This window comes from Grampus griseus, assembly GCF_964374135.1.
Source record: "Grampus griseus genome assembly, chromosome: 10".
NCBI classification, from domain to species: domain Eukaryota; kingdom Metazoa; phylum Chordata; class Mammalia; order Artiodactyla; family Delphinidae; genus Grampus; species Grampus griseus.
Window position 1 is genome coordinate 63,625,303 of NC_139004.1, and position 21,642 is coordinate 63,646,944.

At 37.1% G+C, this 21,642-nt stretch overlaps 1 protein-coding gene across 2 annotated transcripts in view; it reads right to left on the reverse strand.

Annotated features, from left to right (window-relative positions):
- The window catches only part of SETD2 (SET domain containing 2, histone lysine methyltransferase), an 83,274-nt gene that overhangs the window by 55,460 nt on the left and 6,172 nt on the right, over positions 1–21,642 (reverse strand). For both annotated transcript variants that reach the window (XM_082662837.1, XM_082662836.1), the window contains exons 2-8: positions 20,158–20,289; positions 17,251–17,379; positions 13,858–13,981; positions 12,593–12,670; positions 10,578–10,675; positions 8,399–8,525; positions 35–169 (exon numbers count right to left, since the gene is read on the reverse strand). In XM_082662837.1, the coding sequence (XP_082518963.1) occupies positions 35–169; positions 8,399–8,525; positions 10,578–10,675; positions 12,593–12,670; positions 13,858–13,981; positions 17,251–17,379; positions 20,158–20,289 (823 nt within the window). The remainder of the gene's footprint in view (positions 1–34; positions 170–8,398; positions 8,526–10,577; positions 10,676–12,592; positions 12,671–13,857; positions 13,982–17,250; positions 17,380–20,157; positions 20,290–21,642) is intronic.

The window sequence follows — 21,642 nt, forward strand, 5'->3', positions numbered from 1 at the left end:
GAAATAAAAAATAAATTAATATCACAGTGTTCACCTGTATGAGCTTGAGACAGGTAAGTTTCTGTTCCAAAGTTTCAATTCTAACCATTAGCCGGGATAAGCTGAGCACCTGGTTTTTATCAGAGAGACCCTCACCATTCTCCATCAGGGCTTCTAGCTCTCCATCCACCTGCCACAGCAAGGAAAAATATCTGGTTATAGACAACAACAACAACAACAACAAAACCCCCACTAATCTAAGAATCAAACAATCTGAAAAGATGCTCGACCTCACCAGTAATAAGGAAAACTAAGACCACAGTAAGAAACCATATTACACTCACTATAAGAAGTCTGATAAAATCAAGTCTAGGCAAAGATGTGGGTCAAAACAAACATTTGTACACTGCTAATGAAAATATAAATTGGTATGATCAATTTGAAAAGCATTTCATTCAATCATCAAATATTTACCAAGCACTTATACATCTAGTATAGTTCTAGGTGCTGAAGACATTGCAATGAAGCAAAACAAAAAAATATGCCTTTATGGGAGGAAGAAAAATTATATTAGGTGAGAAGTATGTCAGGAAAAAAAAAGTATGTCAGAAAAAATAAAGCACTGAAATAAAGCTTGAAAAATAAATATTTGTATCCCCTATGCCTAGCCGCTGTAACACCTAAGAATAAACCCTAGAGAAACTTCTGCACATGTGTACTCTAAGAATCAGAACAATGATCACTGAACAGCCATTCATAAGAGCAAAAAACTACCAACAATCCAAATGCCTGTGGCCAGGCTGGATAAACCGGCATGTTCACATAATGGCATATACCACAATGAAAGGAATCAAGTGCAGCCAAATGCAACAAAAATTATCAATCTTAGCAAACATAATGCTATGTAAAAAAATAGTTACAGAATATTGCATGCTGTATGAATCCGTTTCTCTGCACCTCAAAAACAAATTTTTTACAGATACATATCTGAAAAGTCTATTTTAAAATGGCAAAGGGGACTTCCCTGATGACACTGTGGTTAAGAATCCACGTGCCAATGCAGGGGACACAGGTTCGATCCCTGATCCAGGAAGATCCCACATGCCGCAGAGCAACTAAGCCCGTGGCCACAACTACTGAGCCTGCGCTCCAGAGCCCAAGAGCCACAACTACTGAGCCCACATGCCACAACTACTGAAGTCTGCACACCTAGAGCCCGTGCTCCGCAACAAGAGAAGCCACCACAATGAGAAGCCCGCATACCACAATGAAGATTAGACCCCGCTCACCGCAACTAGAGAAAGCCCGCGCGCAGCAACGAAGACCGAACGCAGCCATAAATAAATAAAAAAATAAATGATTTTTTGTTTGTTTGTTTTTAAAAAAGGGCAAGGGAGGTAAGACACAAAATTCAAAATGGTGGTATCCTCCAGGAGCTATAAGCAGAGAGAAGGAAGCAGAGAATGCTCACAAGCACATATAAAGTATAATTATAGGCTTTATAATTTAACATAAATTCTTTGTTCCAAAGATATTAAATAATAGAGAACAACAGCAACAAAAATCAAGGTTCCAAAGGTTGTTTTCTAGCTGTGTTGCAGCAGTTATAAAAGATATAAAGACACCCTCACAGGGCTTCCCTGGTGGCACAGTGGTTGAGAGTCCGCCTGCTGATGCAGGGGACACGGGTTCGTGCCCTGGTCCAGGAAGATACCACATGCCGCAGAGCGGCTGGGCCCGTGAGCCATGGCCGCTGAGCCTGCTCGTCCAGAGCCTGTGCTCCGCAACGGGAGAGGCCACAACAGTGAGAGGCCCGCGTACCGCAAAAAAAAAAAAAGAAAAGACACCCTCACAGAACTTACTATCGGGGAGATAAAATTAACTCATATGAAAACGAACAATGATATAAATGTTAATGTTAAGAAACCTAAGAGGTCTAAGATGAAGGGAGTGCTTAAAATGAGAGTCACCAGAGGGCTTCCCTGGTGGCGCAGTGGCTGAGAGTCCGCCTGCCAATGCAGGGGACTCGGGTTCGTGTCCCGGTCCGGGAAGATCCCACATGCCGCGGAGCGGCTAGGCCCGTGAGCCATGGCTGCTGAGCCTGCGCGTCCAGAGCCTGTGCTCCGCAACAGGAGAGGCCACAACAGTGAGAGGGCCGCGTACCGCAAAAAAAAAAAAAAAAAAATGAGAGTCACCAGAAATGAATTCACCAAAGTGGGGTTAGAAATAGGTAAGATAAATACAAGAGGAGGGAGGAGGGAGGAAGCAGAAGGAAAAGTCTGAACAACCGGAAATGGAAAATTATGACAGTGCATACTATGCTCAGCCTGGCTGGAGTGGATAAGGTGCAGTGAGGAATTGAGAAAAATCTTATCAAAAAGAAGGCTGGGGCTTCCCTGGTGGCGCAGTGGTTGACAGTCCGCCTGCCGATGCAGGGGACACGGGTTCGTGCCCCGGTCCGGGAAGATCCCACATGCCGCGGGGCGGCTGGGCCCGTGAGCCATGGCCACTGAGCCTGCGCGTCTGCAGACTGTGCTCCGCAACGTGAGAGGCCCGCGTACAGCAAAAAAAAAGAAGGCTGGTGTTAGAACATCTCAGATGTAATATAAAAGAATCTGGATTTGATGAGACTAAGTAAGAGAGCTCTATTACTGAATCCCAAAAAGGGAATAATATGATCAAAATGGAATTTGAGAATAATTAGTCTGACAATAACAGGATGAAATCTAGACAAGATAGAGATTGAAGGAAAAGAGATATAAACGACAGCATTAAATCAACTTGACATGAAATGATAAAAGTACAGAATGAGCTGATAATAAATTAGAGAAAAGCAAATATAAAAGAAAATATCTTGAAATTTTCTGTTACTTAACTGGCTAAGTGTCTCACTTAATATAATTTTAGGCAAGGCATTGAAACATTTCTATTTCATACTATACCCCAAAACTCTTTATTATGGTATATAGAACAAAAATAAATGAGAAAATATAAAATGCTGCCTGCAAGAAGTTGAAGATACATAAACTCATTTTTTCCTTCTAAAAAGTACATTTGAGGCTCATCCTCTTTCGTTTCCAGTATTATTTCTTAGGTTTTGAATAGATTAAATACATGAACAGAAAAGCCAATTTACAGTTAAATCTTAATGTAAGACAATTTCCTTAAAGATGTTTTTTTCCTTGCATAACCTAAATGTAAAAATTTCCTGTGTCCCAAATCCCAGAGGATTAGCATAGGAAAGACCAAGGGCTTTAAAATACTACTTTCCCTCTCAAATACAAGAATCTTGCTTTTGACAGTTTTGAGATGCAAATATTCACTAAGATTATATTTCCTTTTGGGGTTATTTCCTTTTCATAATTAGGCATGTAATCTGAAAAGTTAAAACTGAGTTGTTACTTTCATTCATCAATAAATTGAGTAGATATTACTGTATAAAAGGCACTACTGGGATATAAAAAAGTAGCATTCTTAAGGAAATAAACAGTAAAAATGTAGAAGTATAAATAACAAAATTTTGCAAACAAAATACAGAAGGTGAACAATCTTTGAACATTCCTACTATAATGATAAGCTTAATGGTTGTATTACATAAAAGTAAGCATGCCAATCCTAGTGGTGATATGATACATCTTCCATAATTTTGGGTACTCAAGTGAACAATCAATTGTGGAATTAATAACTTTTAGGACACCTACAGGGGAGGAAGCCAGGAGATGACTGACATTGATTGCTTTCATTAAATTTACTAAAAGTATTTATTTTTCATTTATGGGTCACCACCTTCCAAAAAGGATTTGTGATAAGTATAAGGAGGATTAGGATGTATTTTAATAAATTACTGATAAATGAAAATTTATATGTATATATACAATTCTGTAGCACTTAAAAATTCTGTTAATTACCTAATCAGTTCAAGAAAAATGTTTATTCTTTATTTTGGGGTATGAACTGTCTTTAATGGGTCTAAAGCACCATTGTTAATACATTCTGATAAATATAACATACGTATAGAAAAGTATATAAACAATTAGTAAATAAACAGGTTTAATAAACAAATAGTTGAGCAATATCCATGGCAACCAACACTCAGGTAAAAGGGAGGGTGGGGGGATGGGGAGGACACTGCCAGTGTTCCTGAGGTGCTCCATGTGCCCCTTCCTTGTTATAATACCTTCTCTTCTTAACTCTAGAGACAATGTCTCCTAACTTCTTAGGAAATAGTTCTGATTTTCAAAATAGGTTTACTACATATATTATAAATTCCTAAACATTATAATTGTCTGTTTTTAATATTTATATAAATGAAATCACACTGGACAAAAAATCTTTGTGCCATGGTTCTTTTTCAATCAACTTTACATTTTAAGTCATCATTGTTGCACGCAACCATAAATTTCTTTATTTTCATGACTAGTTTTTCATCATATGATTACAATTTATTCATATGTTATTTATTCTAATGTTAATGGGTATTTGAGTTGTTTCTACTTTTTCTAATGTAAGCAATGCTGCTATGATTCCTGATGTGCATTTTAAACAAGTCTCTCTCTGGTTATAGACCTAGGAGTACAACTGCTGGCTCATATAGTATACATACATTCACCTTTAGTAAATAACACCAAAGTGTTTTCAAAAGTGATTGTATCCATTTACACCTCCACCACCAGTGTATGAGATCTATTGTTCCTGTGTATCATCTGACTTAATTTTTATCAATGTAGTCAGTATGCAAATAACATCTGACAGTAGTTTTAATTTGTACTCCTCTGATTACTAATGAGGTTGAACACCTTTCCACATGTTTACTGGCTATCTGGATTACTAAAGTGTCTATGGAAGTTGTTTATTTTTCTTTTGGGGCTATTTTTTTCTTATTGATTAGACAGAGCTCTTTATATATTCCAGATACCAGGATTTGTTTGTTATCTGCTGAAAGCAACTATTTCCTTTCTTATGTGGCTCTTCACCCTCTTTATTGTGTAAATTAGTTACTGTTAATTTGTTTCACAAACTCAAAAGAGATTAAGGTAAATTTCGGACTATTCCCTGTTTATAATTTACAATCTACAAATAACATCAGATAATAGTGTGGATTTATTATACCTCCATCAACTAAGTATTTAATTAAGTACCTAGTTTGTGACATATCCAAAGAAGACAATCACCTGTCCTGGAAGAGCTTACAGTTTTTAAGTGGATAAACTGTATGTACATAGCTTCAATCATAAGAGCAAGGAATAAGAAATGTTCACCAATCAAAGCTTAATATGGGAGGGCAGATGCAGACTACAGTGCCATTAAAATATTCTTGTTAATAGTTAAAATATGCAAAACTATATCTTAAACTGCTGCTATCTTTTCCTTTCCACGGCATCCCCTACCCAAAAGAATTCCAAAAACTAACACTTGGGAATTTCTTTCTTTCCTTTTTTTTTTTTTTTGCTGTACCACGCAGTTTGTGGGATCTTAGTTCCCCGACCAGGGATGGAACCCAGGGTTATGGCAGTGAAAGCACCGAGTTCCCTGCCAGGGAACTCCTTAACACTTGGGAATTTCAAGAGGTGCTACTTTTGTGATTCTATTCAACTGTACCTGACCAGAACTCAGAATCTAAGCATCCAGCCACAATTTCAGTAGGAGACCAATCCAATTAAAACCAAAGTGGAGTTAAACTCTTCATTACAGTCAAGGGACAAATGACCCTTCTAGGAACCCAGATTCACTCTGGGTCATTCCTCTATCAGGGCAAAGTTTCATCCAAAACATCCCTGTTCCAGAACAGCTTCAAATTCACATCTGGAGGGCTTCACTGGTGGTGCAGTGCTTAAGAATCCGCCCGCTAATGCAGGGGAAACAGGTTCGAGCCCTGGTCCGGGAAGATCCCACATGCCGCGGAGCAACGAAGCCCATGAGCCACAACTACTAAGCCTGCGCTCTAGAGCCGGCGAGCCACAACTGCTGAAGCTCGCGCACCTAGAGCCCATGCTCCGCAACAAGAGAAGCCACTGCAATGAGAAGCCCATGCACCGCAACAAAGAGTAGCCCCTGCTCACTGTAACTAAGGGAAAGCCTGTGTGCAGCAACGAAGACCCAAAGCAGCCAAAAATAAATAAATAAATAAATAAATTCACATCTGGAGCAACCCATGACTTCAGCCCACCAACTGACTAGATTCACTTTACATCTAATTTAGTCTACAATACCATAAAATACTGATATGGACATACTATTACCAGAATAAAAACAAGCAAGCAAAAACCAGGAATACCTACGTCTTGGTCCCTTGGGGTTGTTCTTGAATCTTACCAGGAAGGTAGAAAGCCATCTGATATTGTTATGATGGCAGTATAATACCACCCAGGAAACCATCACACTACAACAACGCTCCCCACCAATAATGCAGTTTTTAATGTAAGTTTTGAAAACAGAAAATAGCCAAAGGGAAGCTTTTATGGAGATTTTAGCTTAGGTCAACATGTTTAATGACTACTTTGTGGTTGCTCTGGTAAACTATCAATTATATGAAACAAGAGTTAAAAATAAAAGTAATCTTGATGAAGTTTAAAGAAAAATTTCCTGTAATAGTCAGGTCCAAAAGCTAATAGGCTATGACCCAGTGACCCCACTTCCATGGATATACCTTAAAGAAACATGTACAGAAGAGACATGTGCAAAGACATTAAGAGCAAAAGATTGGAAACACAAGTGTTCATCAGTAGGAATATATGTAAATAAACTGTTATATGATGAAAATCTTTACAGCAGTTAAAAATGTACATATATATATACATACACATATATCAACATGGAAGAGTAAAAAACAAATTGTGGGGGTTTCCCTGGTGGCGCAGTGGTTAAGAAAGAGCCTGTGCTCCGCAACAAGAGAAGCCACTGCAATGAGAAGCCCACACACGGCAATGAAGAGTAGCCCCCGCTCACCGCAACTAAAGAAAGCCCACGTGCAGCAACGAAGACCCAACACAGTCAAAAAATAAATAAAAATTTTTTTAAAAACTGTAGAAATATATATATATATATATATATATCATTTCTAAAACTCTACACAAAGGAACTCAATACAGTTAAAAGCAAAGAAAAGAGCTAGACTAGCTCTTTCCCGTCGCTTATTGGGCGACCTTGTAACCTCTGTGCTTTAGTGTTCTCATCTGTAAAAGAGGGAAAATCCTTGTACCTAACTTAAAGGGCTTATTGTGAGAATTAAATGAGTTAATGTGTCAGGCGCTTAGAAGAGTGCTTAGCACACAATTACAATATATATGCTCTCTAAAAAATAGAACTGAAGCAACAATACTCTAAAGAGCATTTGTTCATCTTGGGTGGCAGAAGCATGGGTGTTTCTTGTAAACTTTCCCTTTTTGCATTTTTTAAATGACCCCCTTTTTTTTTTTAATTTTTAAATGGCCCTTTCTAATGCTTCCTGCTATCTAAGTCTTCTTATAGAATTCAGATTCTCAATAACTAATTCTCTCCAATTAATTTGGGTTTACTGACATCACCTTTTAACTATTATATTTTTATCCCTTTCCTGACTTATGTGTTCTACCTGCTCAACTAAATAGTAAGACTGCTGTCATTTACAATTCTTAACATAAGTATGGGTTCCTGAAAAGCCTAGGAATGAGCTAACTGCAAAAGACTCACAGGTGGATTTGCTGGCTAACACCTCTGGCCCCCTGGCTCCTTCTGGCCCTCCACTAAGATTCATAGGTCTGCGGATAGGCCCCAAAATGTGCATTTTTACAATGGACCCTGCCAAGTGGTTCTGAGGTGGAGAAACACTGCTCTGACAAAGGGATCCTCAGAAAAAGGGCAGGGGGGATTTTTTAAAAACGACACAAAATTCTTGTCCCAGTTAAGAGCTCCTGTAGTAGCAAGATACCACTCACCTCCAGTTGTAACTCAGGTGAACTGGGGTAGAAAAAAGGCTATCAACCACTGTTCTAACGGATTAAATACAAAGACCATCTGAGACTACCCCTTTCTCACTCTTGGGTTGCCTGTTACCTCTCAAAACTCACCTTACTCTCCAAGGAGGATTTTGAGAGATTTTAAGAACACATGCAAACAAAAGACAAAACAATATTAAAAGATTAGGAATGTAGATCAGACTTATGTGAGTCAACAGATAAACATGTTACTTATACATAAGATTAGGAGTTTTACAGGCTCTCAAAAACTATTAACCTGTCTGTTTTCAAGATGCTTTCAATAGTTCTCAGTATCCACGTCTAACCTCCATGAAACAAAAACAGCAATCGTACTTTTCCATGATTATCTCATTTGACCCTGAATTTCTCTGGTTGTAGTTTGACTTTTCAAAGTTCATTCAGGAAAGCTACCTCCCTTCTTAAAATGCACATGGTGACAGTTGAAAGAAGAATGGAACACTTACCGAATCCTTCTTCCGAGATCGTTCTTTCTTCATTTTCCCTCCTGCTGCTCTGATGCTGACTCTGTTCTCTCCTCCCAGGTAACCCCGGCAATTAGCCGACCCACAGAAACATTTCTGTGCTTCTTTCCTGTTCGAGGAGCATAAGAAAGATGTCAATTATGTGAAAGTAAACCATAAAAAATGTTGATAGTATAGCAATTACATACAGGAGAAGAGTCAATCCAGCTTAAAGGAAAAAAAGTTTTTTTAAGAGACACCAACAAACCTGATACTAATAGAAATGCCTGAAAATTGCTCTTAAAAGTCATTCTTTATTAGCTAGACAAAACTAGCCAAGAAATTAATAAGTAATTTCTCCATTTATGAGAGCTTCTACTAATGTATGAAAATAAGAGATCTTATATACCTGTTGGGGCTAAGAACAAAATTGCTTAAATAGATCAACACCTATAACTTATATGTAAATATTTAACTGACACACAGAACAAAATGTATTATTATGAACAGATATAAAAAGCATAATTAGTAAAGGACACTTAGAAGGAAACACGTGGTTATTAAAAGTTATCATTACATAAGGATGAGACATTACTAATAAATATAGTAATAAGTAAATGTAACCATGGTGTCAAGGTAAAGTGGAAGAAAGAATACAGGCCTAAGTCTACAGCCCTCTGCCATTTATTTACTCTGCAACCAGAGCTACCCAAGGAAAACATGAAGGACTATTCCAAAAGTAAACTGACAGATTTAGTATATAACAGTAGCAATCAGAGGCACAAAAATATTTGATAAATACAGCAGGGAATCACAAACAGCACTTAATTTCCAGTTTCCTTTCTTTCAAAGAGGACAGTACAAATACAAGAGGAAAAAAAAAATAATGGAGCCCTACATGGAACCTGGTCAACCCCAGAATACTTGACCATTGCCTAGATCCACTAGTTTATGAGGTGTTGCAAAATGGTGATACCATTACTGCTTCATTTATTAGCTAAAATAACCTCTATAAAGAATTTCCTCTCACCAACTGCTTGGTTTAATCAAAAATTCACTTGGGAAAGGAAGGGTAAATGCTTGATTTTTTTCTTCTTTTAATTTTTGAACTAGTGGTTACTCATAGGGAGAGGGGAAGGGGCAAAAGAGGGATAGGGGATTAAGAGATATAACTATTATGCATAAAATAAATAAGCTACTAGGATGTACTGTACAATAGAGGGAATATAGCCAGTGTTTTGTAGTAACTATAGATGGAACATAACCTTTAAAAATTGTTATTCACTATGTTGTATACCTGTAACTTATGTAATATTGCACATCAACTATACTTCAATTAAAAAAAACCAAAAACTAGTTTTCAAGATCATGAATTGGTTCCTTTCAATTATGACTAATGCGCTTTTATTTTTAAAATGTCATTAAAACTCATGGATTTTATGTAGTGTGTTTCAAACCACTCGCCATTATTATTCTTAATGATGCTTAAGTGTTAATAAGAACCCTCCCACTTTTGGTAAGTGAGATTCTATTCAAGCTATCTCCGAAGTCCCTTTGACATGACCCTCCTTATCTTTTATAACTGGTTTTCTGGTATGAGGAGATAATCCAGAGTCATCTTGTTTAATACCTGTCCCAAAGTTGACACCAGACATTTCTCCGAGGAACCCTGTTCCTTTTAGTGGGGTTTTATTAAAACCACAATATAAATGCTAGGGGTATTCAGTGCTATTGCATCAGTTACTGGTTTTGGTAGAACTAGGTAACAAATTATTTTTCAGAGTACAATATGGTATAGATGAGACATGATAAACTCATGAACTAATAACTGACAGATGAATTATGGCCACACAGGGATTCATTATATTGTTCTCTTTATACCATGTCAACACCCTGTTGACATTTCTGTAATAGAAAGTTTTAAAATTATATTAGAAACATAACTATATAAATAAGGCAGCATGAAGTTCAGAGGAGGAACATGTAGTTCCTGTACAATATCCCTTAATGGCCTGAAGTGTCATACAGAAGGAAAATACACAGAACTAAAAGAGAACACTATAGATAAGAACTGACAGTACATATAACTTCTTAGTAATTCACATCTAAATTTTCGATTCCTATATCTGAACAGTCTATTTCTGCATCAGAAGCAGCAAAACAGAACGGAATCAATACTTACCCATATCTTTGGAACTGATAGTCAAATGTTAACTCTGAGCCTGAAGGAACCAGTTTGGTGGTAAAAAACCCAACTCTCAGTTGTCCATTCACAGTCCACTGAGATGTTGTTTTTAAAAGAAAAGAAATTAGTAACTGGTTAATCTATGTGTGTGTGGGTGTTTTTTAAAAAAAGATCATCATCACCTGCCTTAATTATGCATGTGCCTCTTTAGATAATAAAGGCTTTTCCAAATAGCTAACAGGAAAATTAAAAAACAAAATAAACTTAAGTATCACTCTTATTTAATGAGCTACCAGATGAATATCATCTATAATTTAACTCTAATAAAAGTAACTGCTGGGGCTTCCCTGGTGGCGCAGTGGTTGGGAGTCCGCCTGCCGATGCAGGGGACGCGGGTTCGTGCCCCGGTCCGGGAGGATACCACGTGCCGTGGAGCGGCTGGGCCCGTGAGCCATGGCCAATGAGCCTGCACGTCTGGAGCCTGTGCTCTGCAGCGGGAGAGGCCACAGCAGTGAGGGCCCGCGTACCGCAAAAAAAAAAAAAAAAAAAAGTAACTGCTACTTTAACTTACCTTAATACACATTTTCACACAGTAAAGATTCACTTGTAGTAAAAATAGGCAAATATGGAATGCTTGGTGTCACTGAGTACCAGGCGAATTTGTACTACCTTATGTTAAAAGTAACTATAAGATAAGATGGGGCGTGGAAAAAGGAAAACAACAATGCCAGAAGTTTAATTTCATGAAACAGTGGTCATAATGCTGAGTGTAGAGAAAGGGAAGGGAAGCATCAGAGCAGATACATAAAACTCAAAAATTAAAATGGGGGTAAATACACAGGGATTGGACCTTGTAGTTCCAGAATATGTAAATTGACTGGAAAGCGCCTGTCCAGACCATTTGAACCTGCTACTGATGAAAAACCCAGACTTAAAGAGGTGAAGGGAAACAGTACAGTTGGAGTCTCACAGCTAGACATGTGGCCACCAGCTGCAGGCAAAAATAGAACCAGAACTTAATTAGGTTAAATAATTTCACACTGGGTTCTCCTATTCGTTGTATGTTTTGGCTCTTGGAAGAGCTGTATCTAAGATCTATAAGTACAGATATCAAAGGGCAAAAAATATCCAAGAGTCAAAACTATTCAATATGAGAGGAAATCACTGATATATTTTTCTAGGGCGTGGGTCCACAGCTTTCTTAACCTAAAAAAGAACCAATATTCTAATGTGCATATATATGTATCTATATGCTTTTTTTTTTTAACTCTAAGCTTAAAACACAAATTAGAGGGTACCAAGATCATTACCTCGAAATATTACATCGAATTCGGTAAATGAATTTATCAAGTGTCAACTGTGTGCCAGGCACAGGGACATAAAGATAACCAAGACCCAAAGTCTGGCCTTGTTGAGGAGGAGCAGTATATCCACATGCATACCATATATCGTCTCTCTCATCTGTGGCCATTCAGCCCCTTATAAATGTTATTAAAACTACCAAATTTGGCACCTGGATAAGACTGATATAAAATCTGAATATAACAGTACACACTGGACTTCATCAAAATTAAAATTTAGTTTTTCATTTCGGCACCTTAAACAATATCTAAAATTTATGGGCAGAGATGTGACAATTAAATGCAACTGGAGTTCCTGGATTGGATCCTAGACTAGAAAAATGACATATGGCAAAACTTGAATAAGGTCTTTAGACTAGTTAGTAGTTAACAGTATTTCCTGGATTGGGTAATTATATTATGGTTATGTTCAATGTAGACATTTGCAGAAGTTAGTGAAGGATAATATATGGGAACTCTGTACTATTTCAACACTATTTATTATTTTATACATCTAAACTTATTTCAAAAAAAAGTTTAAGAGTAAGAAAAAAATCAGTACAATGATTAAAAAATAATATCCATGCGTACCTTTGGTATAGAATCTAAAATTAACAGTCAGAACAGCAGTCTTGAACAAATATCCCAAACTCTAAATCTACCTCAACTTACTTTTTGAGTCTCACAGTTTGGTTCACAGCTGTGATTCATGAACCGGGAGCAATTTCCTTTCTGAGTGGCATCTATTATCTAGGGAAAAGGATAATTTAACAGTTAAAAATGAGACCTTAGGGGCTTTCCCTGGTGGCGCAGTGGTTGAGAGTCCGCCTGCCAATGCAGGGGACACGGGTTTGTGCCCCGGTCTGGGAAGATCCCACATGCCGTGGAGCGGCTGGGCCCGTGAGCCATGGCCACTGAGCCTGCGCATCCGGAGCCTGTGCTCCGCAACGGGAGAGGCCACAACAGTGAGAGGCCCGCATACCGCAAAAAAAAAAAAGAGACCTTAAAACATATGTGCATTTTGCAAAGGCAAGGCATCCAGCAAATTTAAGACCCTTACCCCTAATCCCCCATTCCTTCTGAGAACTCTCTCATATCACTTTACACATCAAAGTGACAAATATCCAATGTCTTCCTCAGAAAGATCTCTAACTATCAACATTTTACCTAGGGGGCAAAATTATCTCCATATCTATCAATGTCTCATTTTCTTTTAGCTATTTCTTACATCCTATTATATTCCAATCTTACTTCAAGTTTTTAAAACTTTATTTTCAAATGCATGCGATACCACAGTGCAGCAGCTCTCAAACTTGAGTATGTATCTGAATCCACTGAGAGCTTGTTAAAACTCTTGCTGAGCCCACCCTCAGAGTGAGATTCAACAGGTCCTACTAGGATAGTTCCCTACAACTTGCATTTCCAGATTGGATGTAGAGGCAGACATGAGAATCTAGCTAAATTCTAGTAAGTCAGACATTAAAGAGATTTGTAAATGGTACTCCTCACTAAAAAAAAAAGCTTTTTGGAAAATACTTAATTTTCACAAAAGCATATGCTATTTGTGTCAACGTAATAGGCTTGCTTATTGTCACTTTTAAATGGTTTAATAAAAAATAAGTATTTTCAACTTCTCAGCTTTCGTCTTTAATATAAATATTGATAAATATAATCTACATAAACAAAAGCTCTTTGGGGGCTATCAATAGTTTTTAAGAATTGTAGTATGAAGCATGTATGTTTACATTTACATATACATGTAAATACCCCCCTCTCCCTCATCCTTTTTGTAAGCAAATAGAAAAAAACTATCCACACTGTTCAGCTCCTTATTTTGGTCACTTAATATATTTTAAATATCAGTCCATATCAATGACCCCTTTCAAACTCAAGAATTTCCAGATCTGTTTCAAAACAAACACAATCATGCCACTTACCTCATCATTCTTCAGGGCCATGAAATAGTAGTGGATGTTTTTGTTTCGTGCATACTCCTTTACCCGGGCTTTAAACTCTTTATGATCAAGTACCTCTCCACAATATTCCAGGACAAAGGTGTTCCTGGCAAAAGAAAAACAGTATTTCCTGCCTAGGAGATATACGGAAAACACATACATCCATGCAAAAATAATGAATTTTAAAAACTATTGTAAAGTGGACAGATTTGCTATTACACAAGATGTAATTAAAATATATGTAAAGTGCCTAGCAACTAATCGAGGTTAATTTTCTCCTTCCTAATACTTTTCAAAGAATGTTGACTCTAAGAAGCTTTTATAATTTACACTTATACCAAAATGCATATCCTTGCTCTCACTAGATATTAAAACGAACTTTCAAGTCTGGTTTACATTATCATGAAAACAATGATTCACAACTGAGAAATGGTTGTGAAGAAATCAGAAGCAGTGAAAAATTAGAGGCTTTATGTCCTAAGAAAAAAGAAGGCAACTTAAATACAGCAGCCCTTCTACTACCTTTACTCTCAAAGGTCTCTAATGATGTTAAAGGTCAAATATACCTTTTCTCTGACTGCATTCTCTGTGAGTTTTCTCTAGCATTTATCAACAGTCATGATTAAGCTCTCTCCTTGGCTTCTTTCAGTTACCTTCTACCTTTGATTGTTCATGGTTATTTACCTATTTCTTCTCTATTGAAGATATTCTCAGTCTCTTCCCTCTCCCTTTATTTTATAAAAGCTCATTCTCACCAATGACTTCAAGTATTACCTCCATGTAAACAAATGCTTCTCTACGGTTTACTCCCAAGTTCGGACCTGAAGTGACCTACCCAGAAGTCTTGTCTTACCCTTTCAAAATAAACATGCCCTGGAATTCCCTGGCTGTCCAGTGGTTAGGACTCAGCGCTTTCATTGCTGGGGCCTGGGTTCATTCCCTGGTCGGGGAACTAAGACCCCACAAGACGTGCAGAGAGAAAATAAACAAACGTGCCCTAACACTAACCAAAGAGATTTTTAAAATTTAAAAATGTAAATCATTTGTATTTGTTATGATATACTGACATAATCAGTATACTTTTTTTTTTTTTTGGCCACGCTAAAAAAATGCTATGTTTAACAGCTTTAAGAAGCCAGAAACAAAAAGCCACATTTATATTTCATATAAATATCTAGAATAGGTAAATCCACAGAGATGGCAGATTTAGAGGTTGCCAAGGGCTGGGAAGAGGGGGCAATAGGGAGAATCTGCTTAATGGGTAAGGGGTTTCCTTTTGGGGTGATAAAGATTTTTGGAACTAGACAGAGGTGATAGCTGCCCAATATTATGAATGTACTAAATGTCACTGAATCATGCACTTTAAAAAGGCTAATAATATATTGTTTGAATTTTACTCCACCCCCCCATCCCAAAAAAACGAAGTCCCATTTGGTATCCAATAACATTAAGTCAACCTGGACAGCACTGCCTTCCATTCCTACAGCCTAAAACTTGAGGGTTTTGGTAAGAATTTGCTTTTTTTTTTGGTGGAGTCTGTCATGGTATTTTAACAGTAACTAGCAGTTTGTTCCAAATACCTCCTCCTCATACTGTGCACATCTGACAGTATGCCCTTCTTAAATGGGAATACTCTACCAGTGAACACCTAAATAGCTTAGAGTTAAAAATTTATAAAATTGGTATTACCATCAGCACATGGAAGTACATGAGTGAAAGTGTGGGAATCATGGAAACATTAAGTCCTGGTATATTTTACCAAAGCAGGGTTCTTTGTGAGTAGCTGAGGAAAGCTAAAGAGCTTTAGGAAATTTTAACCTGCTATGTGAACCAGTCACGCATTCTCTCCTCTCTTCTCCCATCTCCTTCCTCATAACAGAAACGGACTCCTGAGCCATCAAATAGTCTCTGTTGCATACAACAAGAATTTACATTAAAGTTGAAGCTATGTTAGTGCAGACTCTGCCAAGAGGCAGTGTCCATTACTACCCCTGTAAGAGAGGGTTATGTCCAAACTGGAGTTCCTTTAAAAAATTTTTAAAAAGACTCTCCAAAAGAAAAGCCTGGCTGGCTTGAGTAGAATAAAAGAAAGCATACCTAAAAACTTGCATCTAGACCAGAGTTAGTGATTTTAGAAATGCACCAGACTGCCTTGGCAAGTACTGAGTTCAGTGTTGTTAACAGTGTTCAAGGGAAGCTTAGTCTATTATTTATTTAAAATATTATAAAGGATCCAATGAATTTGGATATGAAACATACTGAGATGATTCTGAGATACTTGTTTCAAATAAACAATTTAAAAATGGTTATAAACCAAAATACTCTGATAATACTTTGCAGAAAAGGGAAATATATGAGGTTCCTACTATCTACTTTTTTATATAATAAAACATGGTTTTTTTCTAGTTGGTTCTCAAAAGGATAAGATCATTTCCTATTTTCACAATAAAAACTAAATGATTTGGCTTTCAAAAGATATATGAGGTTCCTGTCAGAAAACTAAATTACCTGGTGGTAGTGGTGGTGGTTATTATTAGGTTTTTTGCTACCTGGTTGCTTTGAATCCCCACAATAAAAAGACTAAAACCCCTCACTCCATCCCAATTCCCATTCAAGTTTGGCCATATGCTTAGGATTCTGAAAGAATAGTTGTGCCTGAATCACTAGAATCAGCAACTGTTTTTCTTCCTTTATTCCTTTGATGTATTTTTAAAAATTCTTCAATCATAAACAAATGTAATCTGTATATACTTAACTTTAAAGAAAAAGGTACTCAACTTTCATAAGAATACTTAAATATGCTATATGTAAGAAAATTGGTGGTTAAAGGAAATACCGAATATGGTAGAAAATAAAACTGAACCTTTTATTGCATTACATATAAAAGTTGCATGACTTTAGAAGGCAACATTTATTCATTCAAAAATGTTTAATGAGTATCTATCAAGTATGCTTTAATTCTCTATCTCAATATCCTCAGACTCTCCACTACTCTTATCCCAACTAAACTTTATATAGATTCAACTTTATAGATTCTGTCCTAACTCCTTTTTATAGAGTTTCATAGGGATTGTGGGGATCTACAGCAAATACTTGGTAATTACTTGGAATTAAGGTGACATAACTATCAGACAAAGAAGGACCGGCCTAGTCCAAATATCACAAGGGACAAACTGCTCTCTCATATATAGACAGAAGAGATTTCTATTTAATTTCCTAAAAGAAGTGAATTTAAAACGAACAAAGTAGCTACCAAGTGGTCATTGCACAATAATCATTATTAAACTTCAGTGTAATAGGCAAATTATTTTCCTAAAAAGTATCTAACCAACTTCAACAACACAAATGAAGTGAAAGACGATTAAAACAACTTACGAAGGAAGGTCTTTAGCAGCTCTCAAGCCCCAGCCTTTCTTTTCTGTGAGTATGACTTCCACATCTGCATGCTGTTTTCTTTGAAACCGTCTATTGGAACAATAATCCCCATTTGGACAACGAGAAGAACTGAAATGAGAAAAGGAGAAAATTAATTCTTCAAAGCAGCAAAAGAACCAAAAACATGTTCACTAGAATGTTATGTAAATATATCCATATCTTTATGGCATAATCAGCATATGTGTGGTAAAACTCCAAGTGAGACTTCCTCAATAATTCTTTCCATCATGAAGGGATTCCTTAAAATTGAGTGTCTACATTGTTAAACAGATGATGCCCAAAATACAGTCTTGTCAACTGGTCATTACCCCTCCCTGAGTGTCTAAGATACATTTCCAGGCTGCATGTAAGTTTGCAGTACTCTGACAACTATGCAGAGCTAACTTATTTTCAATCAGTGCACCTTCTCTTATATTCCACTCCAATCATCACTAATTTCATCTTCTGAATGTAGCTAACTACTTGAGCTACATTTAAGAGAAACCAAAGTCGTCATTAAACATCTCTCTGTTCAGAGTAAGCACAATAAAAACTGGCAAGGCTCTTCCCTCATGGATCCTAGAATAAAAATAAAATCAAAAATTTACTGAATTCTTAATATTCCAAAGCTTGCAGATACAAAGGTTTTTAATACTGAGTAAGGCTACAATAAAAATTACTAACTATTTCCAACATATTATTATTTATTGCCAAACCAGTAGTAGTAAGCAACATTTTTACAGATGTCCAACGGATAAAGGATTCACTCTGGAGAGGAGCAGTGAAAGAAAGCTTTCCGGAAGGAGTAGGATTAAAGCAGAATTTCTAATGACACAGAGGATATGGACAGATAAGGAAAACAAGAGGTACAATGACAGTGCCCACCTGTGTGCAGAAATAGGAAACAAGGCCTACTTGAGAAAAGGGGAATAAAATAGCTAAGGATAACTGATAAGAAAGGTGGGTTGCTGGAAGATGAAAAGGCAGGTTGTTGATGTACTATGAAGGGCTCTCAATACCAAGGTTATATTTGAACCTAATCTTGAGAACCACTAAGTTTTGAGCGTGGGAATAACAAGAAAAAAGAATTTCTGTACTTCATATCTGTTCAACAAGGTTGACAGGAAAAACCAGAAAAATGCAGAGACTAGGGCAACAATGTCAAATTAGGAGAATACTGTTCTTATGTCTTCTCTTCTTTTTTAATTAATTAATTAATTTGGCTGCGTTGGGTCTTTGTTGCTGTGCGTGGGCTTTCTCTGGTTGTGGTGAGTGGCGGCTACTCTTAGTTGCAGTGTGCAGGCTTCTCATCGTGGTGGCTTCTCGTTGCGGAGCACGGGCTCTAGGCTCACAGGCTTCAGTAGTTGTGGCACACGGGCTCAGTAGTTGTGGCTTGTGGGCTCTAGAGCGCAGGCTCAGTAGTTGTGGCGCACAGGCTTAGTTGCTCCGCAGCATGTGGGATCTTCCCAGACCAGGGCTCAAACCCGTGTCCCCTGCATTGGCAGGCGGACTCTTAACCACTGTGCCACCAAGGAAATCCCTCTTCTCTCCTTATATGTTTACTGTCATCTCTGCTTTTAGTTTACATTTAAAAATACCAAAAATGCTTTCTCTTTTTTATTTTTTGAGGTATATGTTTTATTTTTGTAACACTATTACATAAGCAAAACTAAAAACTGAGTTTTGGGAAAAAACACTTCATTAACACTAAAAATAAGGTACCTACACTATAAATCACCTTAATATTCTTTCCATGTTAAAAATGATACAATTTTCAATCCGACTGGTTTTTTTTTAAAAATCACATTTTTTAATGTAAAGATATTTACTGTTTATATGAAAAATATGGAAGCAAATGTCTATCAATAGAAGATTAATAAATATGGGTTAACTATGAATAGAATACATAATGTAGTCAAGAGAAAGATTTAGATAGGTCTAAATATGTAGCTCTGAATAGGTCTCCAAAACATATTTAATTAAAAGTGTGGGGACTTCCCTGGTGGCACAGTGGTTAAAGAATCCGCCTGCCAATGCAGGGGACATGCATTCGAGCCCTGGTCCGGGAGGATCCCAAATGTCCCGGAGCAACTTGGTCCGTGTGCCACAACTACTGAGCCTGTGCTCTAGAGCCCACGAGCCACAGCTACTGAGGCCCGCGTGCCTAGAGCCCATGCTCTGCAACAAGAGCAGCTACCACGATGAGGGGCCCGTGCATGGTGGCAGGTAGTGGCCCCCGCTCGCCACAACTAGGGAAAGCCCGCGCACAGCAATGAAGTCCCACTGCAGCCAAAGTTACATTAAAAAAAAAATTATTAAAAAAAAGAAAAGCGTGTGTGGCAGGTGAGAGGGAACAAAGTTTCAAAAAGTACATATAGTAAGGACTTCATTTCTACACATAAAAAGAGGAAACGTCTACCCATGCTGGTATAGGCATAAAAATTATCTGGAAAGACTACAAATAGAGGGATTGAGGCTTGGGGGAGCAAGACATTTTACTTTAAGCACTTTTGAAATGTTAGGGTTTTAGCTTATTTTTATAGTAAAAGCTAAAAAATACCAACATTTACCTTTCAGGACGTGAACCTTACAAAAGATAAAAGGAGACTGGGTAAAAATTAGTATTACTATGTTAGCATTAGGGCTACTTTACAGAGCACTTACAATATGTACTATAATCTAACGCACAATGCAAGGGAAATCTGCCTCCTTATAAACACTATTACACATTGGAGATTTCATTGCTCAGAAATACTCCACAATAGGTAGAAGGAGAAAAGTTAAATTTTACTCCTAATAATTCTTCTTAAAATTTAGAGACATTTAATAGAATAGTTGAGCAAAAGCAGAGCATTCTAATTTACTTACCATTCAATCATGAGGAGACGATTAAGACAATCTTCCCCACATGCTATTTCACCTTGAGCTCTTTCATCTTTAGAAAGAGGTGTACACTCACACTGCATTCGCTTAATATCCCGATGGGATTTATTCTTCTTTCTAGTGGGTAAAATTTTATTAAAATTGGTTAAAAAAATGTCCTGGCAATGATACAACATACACAATCAAAAATGTGCTAAATCTCACTAGTTTCCCATTTAATGATTCTCGTTAAGTCAATCATTCAAAAAGAAGAAAACATCTAACCACTAAGCATTTATGAGACTGAAAACACTAGGAATTGTATTGCAAAACAGGTGAGAGAGACAACCTCAGCCTTGGCAAATGGGAAGCTGGGGTAAGTTCAGGTCTATCATTTTGGACTCAGTCCTTATTTCCTAGTCCTTGTCATCTAAACCTTGAACTCTGAGCAGTTTCAAATGTTAATAGTCAAATTTGGCTCCACAGAGAAATAGGAAAACTCATGAATATCAAATAATAACATAGCTGATTAATTAAAGTTAGGTTTAAGAATCAGTCCTCATGGACTTCCCTGCAGTCCAGTGGTTAAGACTCCGCGATTCCACTGCAGGGGGCGAGGGATCAATCCCTGGTCGGGGAACTAGGATCCCGCATGCAGTGGAGCAGCCCAAAAAAAAAAAAAGAATCAGGCCTCATGGATATACAAATAATAGTTGAGATACAAGGCTAAGGAAGAAAAGGAGTTGCTTTAGAAAGAAAAAGGAGTTTTTAATTAAGAATTTAGCTCAATCAAATCCTTTAGAGAATCCTTTAGCAACATCACTTTTGTACAAATCCTGTTTAAAAGAAGACTGAATGATTTAAAAAAGAAAAAAGAATGACGTATATATTATTATAGAATAGCATTACTACAGAGGACTAAACTTTCTCAGTGTAGATTTGGCGGGGAGAAGATAAATGTTCGAAATTGACTGGGTTCATAAAAACCTAAGCCAGAGTTTGCAAAGCAAAAGTGAAAATGTGATTATTTACTGGTCTTTTTGTTGAACTCTATTTTTTGATCTTTGTCAAAAAGGAAAAAAAAAATCAAGGACAGACGAATAAGATCCCTTTCTTAAGATTAGGGAACTATGACTTACTCTTCAGCTATTAGACAAGTGAAGAGCACAGCTGCTCTAAGTGACTGTCTTAATCTAACTAATCTGCTTTCATCTCCAACATATGTTCTACCACAGTCTCAGTTTTATAAAGTACCTAGTGTGTCATGATAGTTTCCACTAAGTTTGAATAACAAGTATGATTCATCTGGATCAATTAAAGATATAATTCATTAATGAGCATAAGAACATGCTTAGCCTGAAGAAAGATGACTAAAGATAAACAAATTATCTTTTTATAAGTACTTAAGAGCTATGTGTAAAAACAGTAGCTTTATTTTGTATTGCTCCAAAAAGGCCAGATGAGGACTAACGGGCACAGATTTCGCTCAGG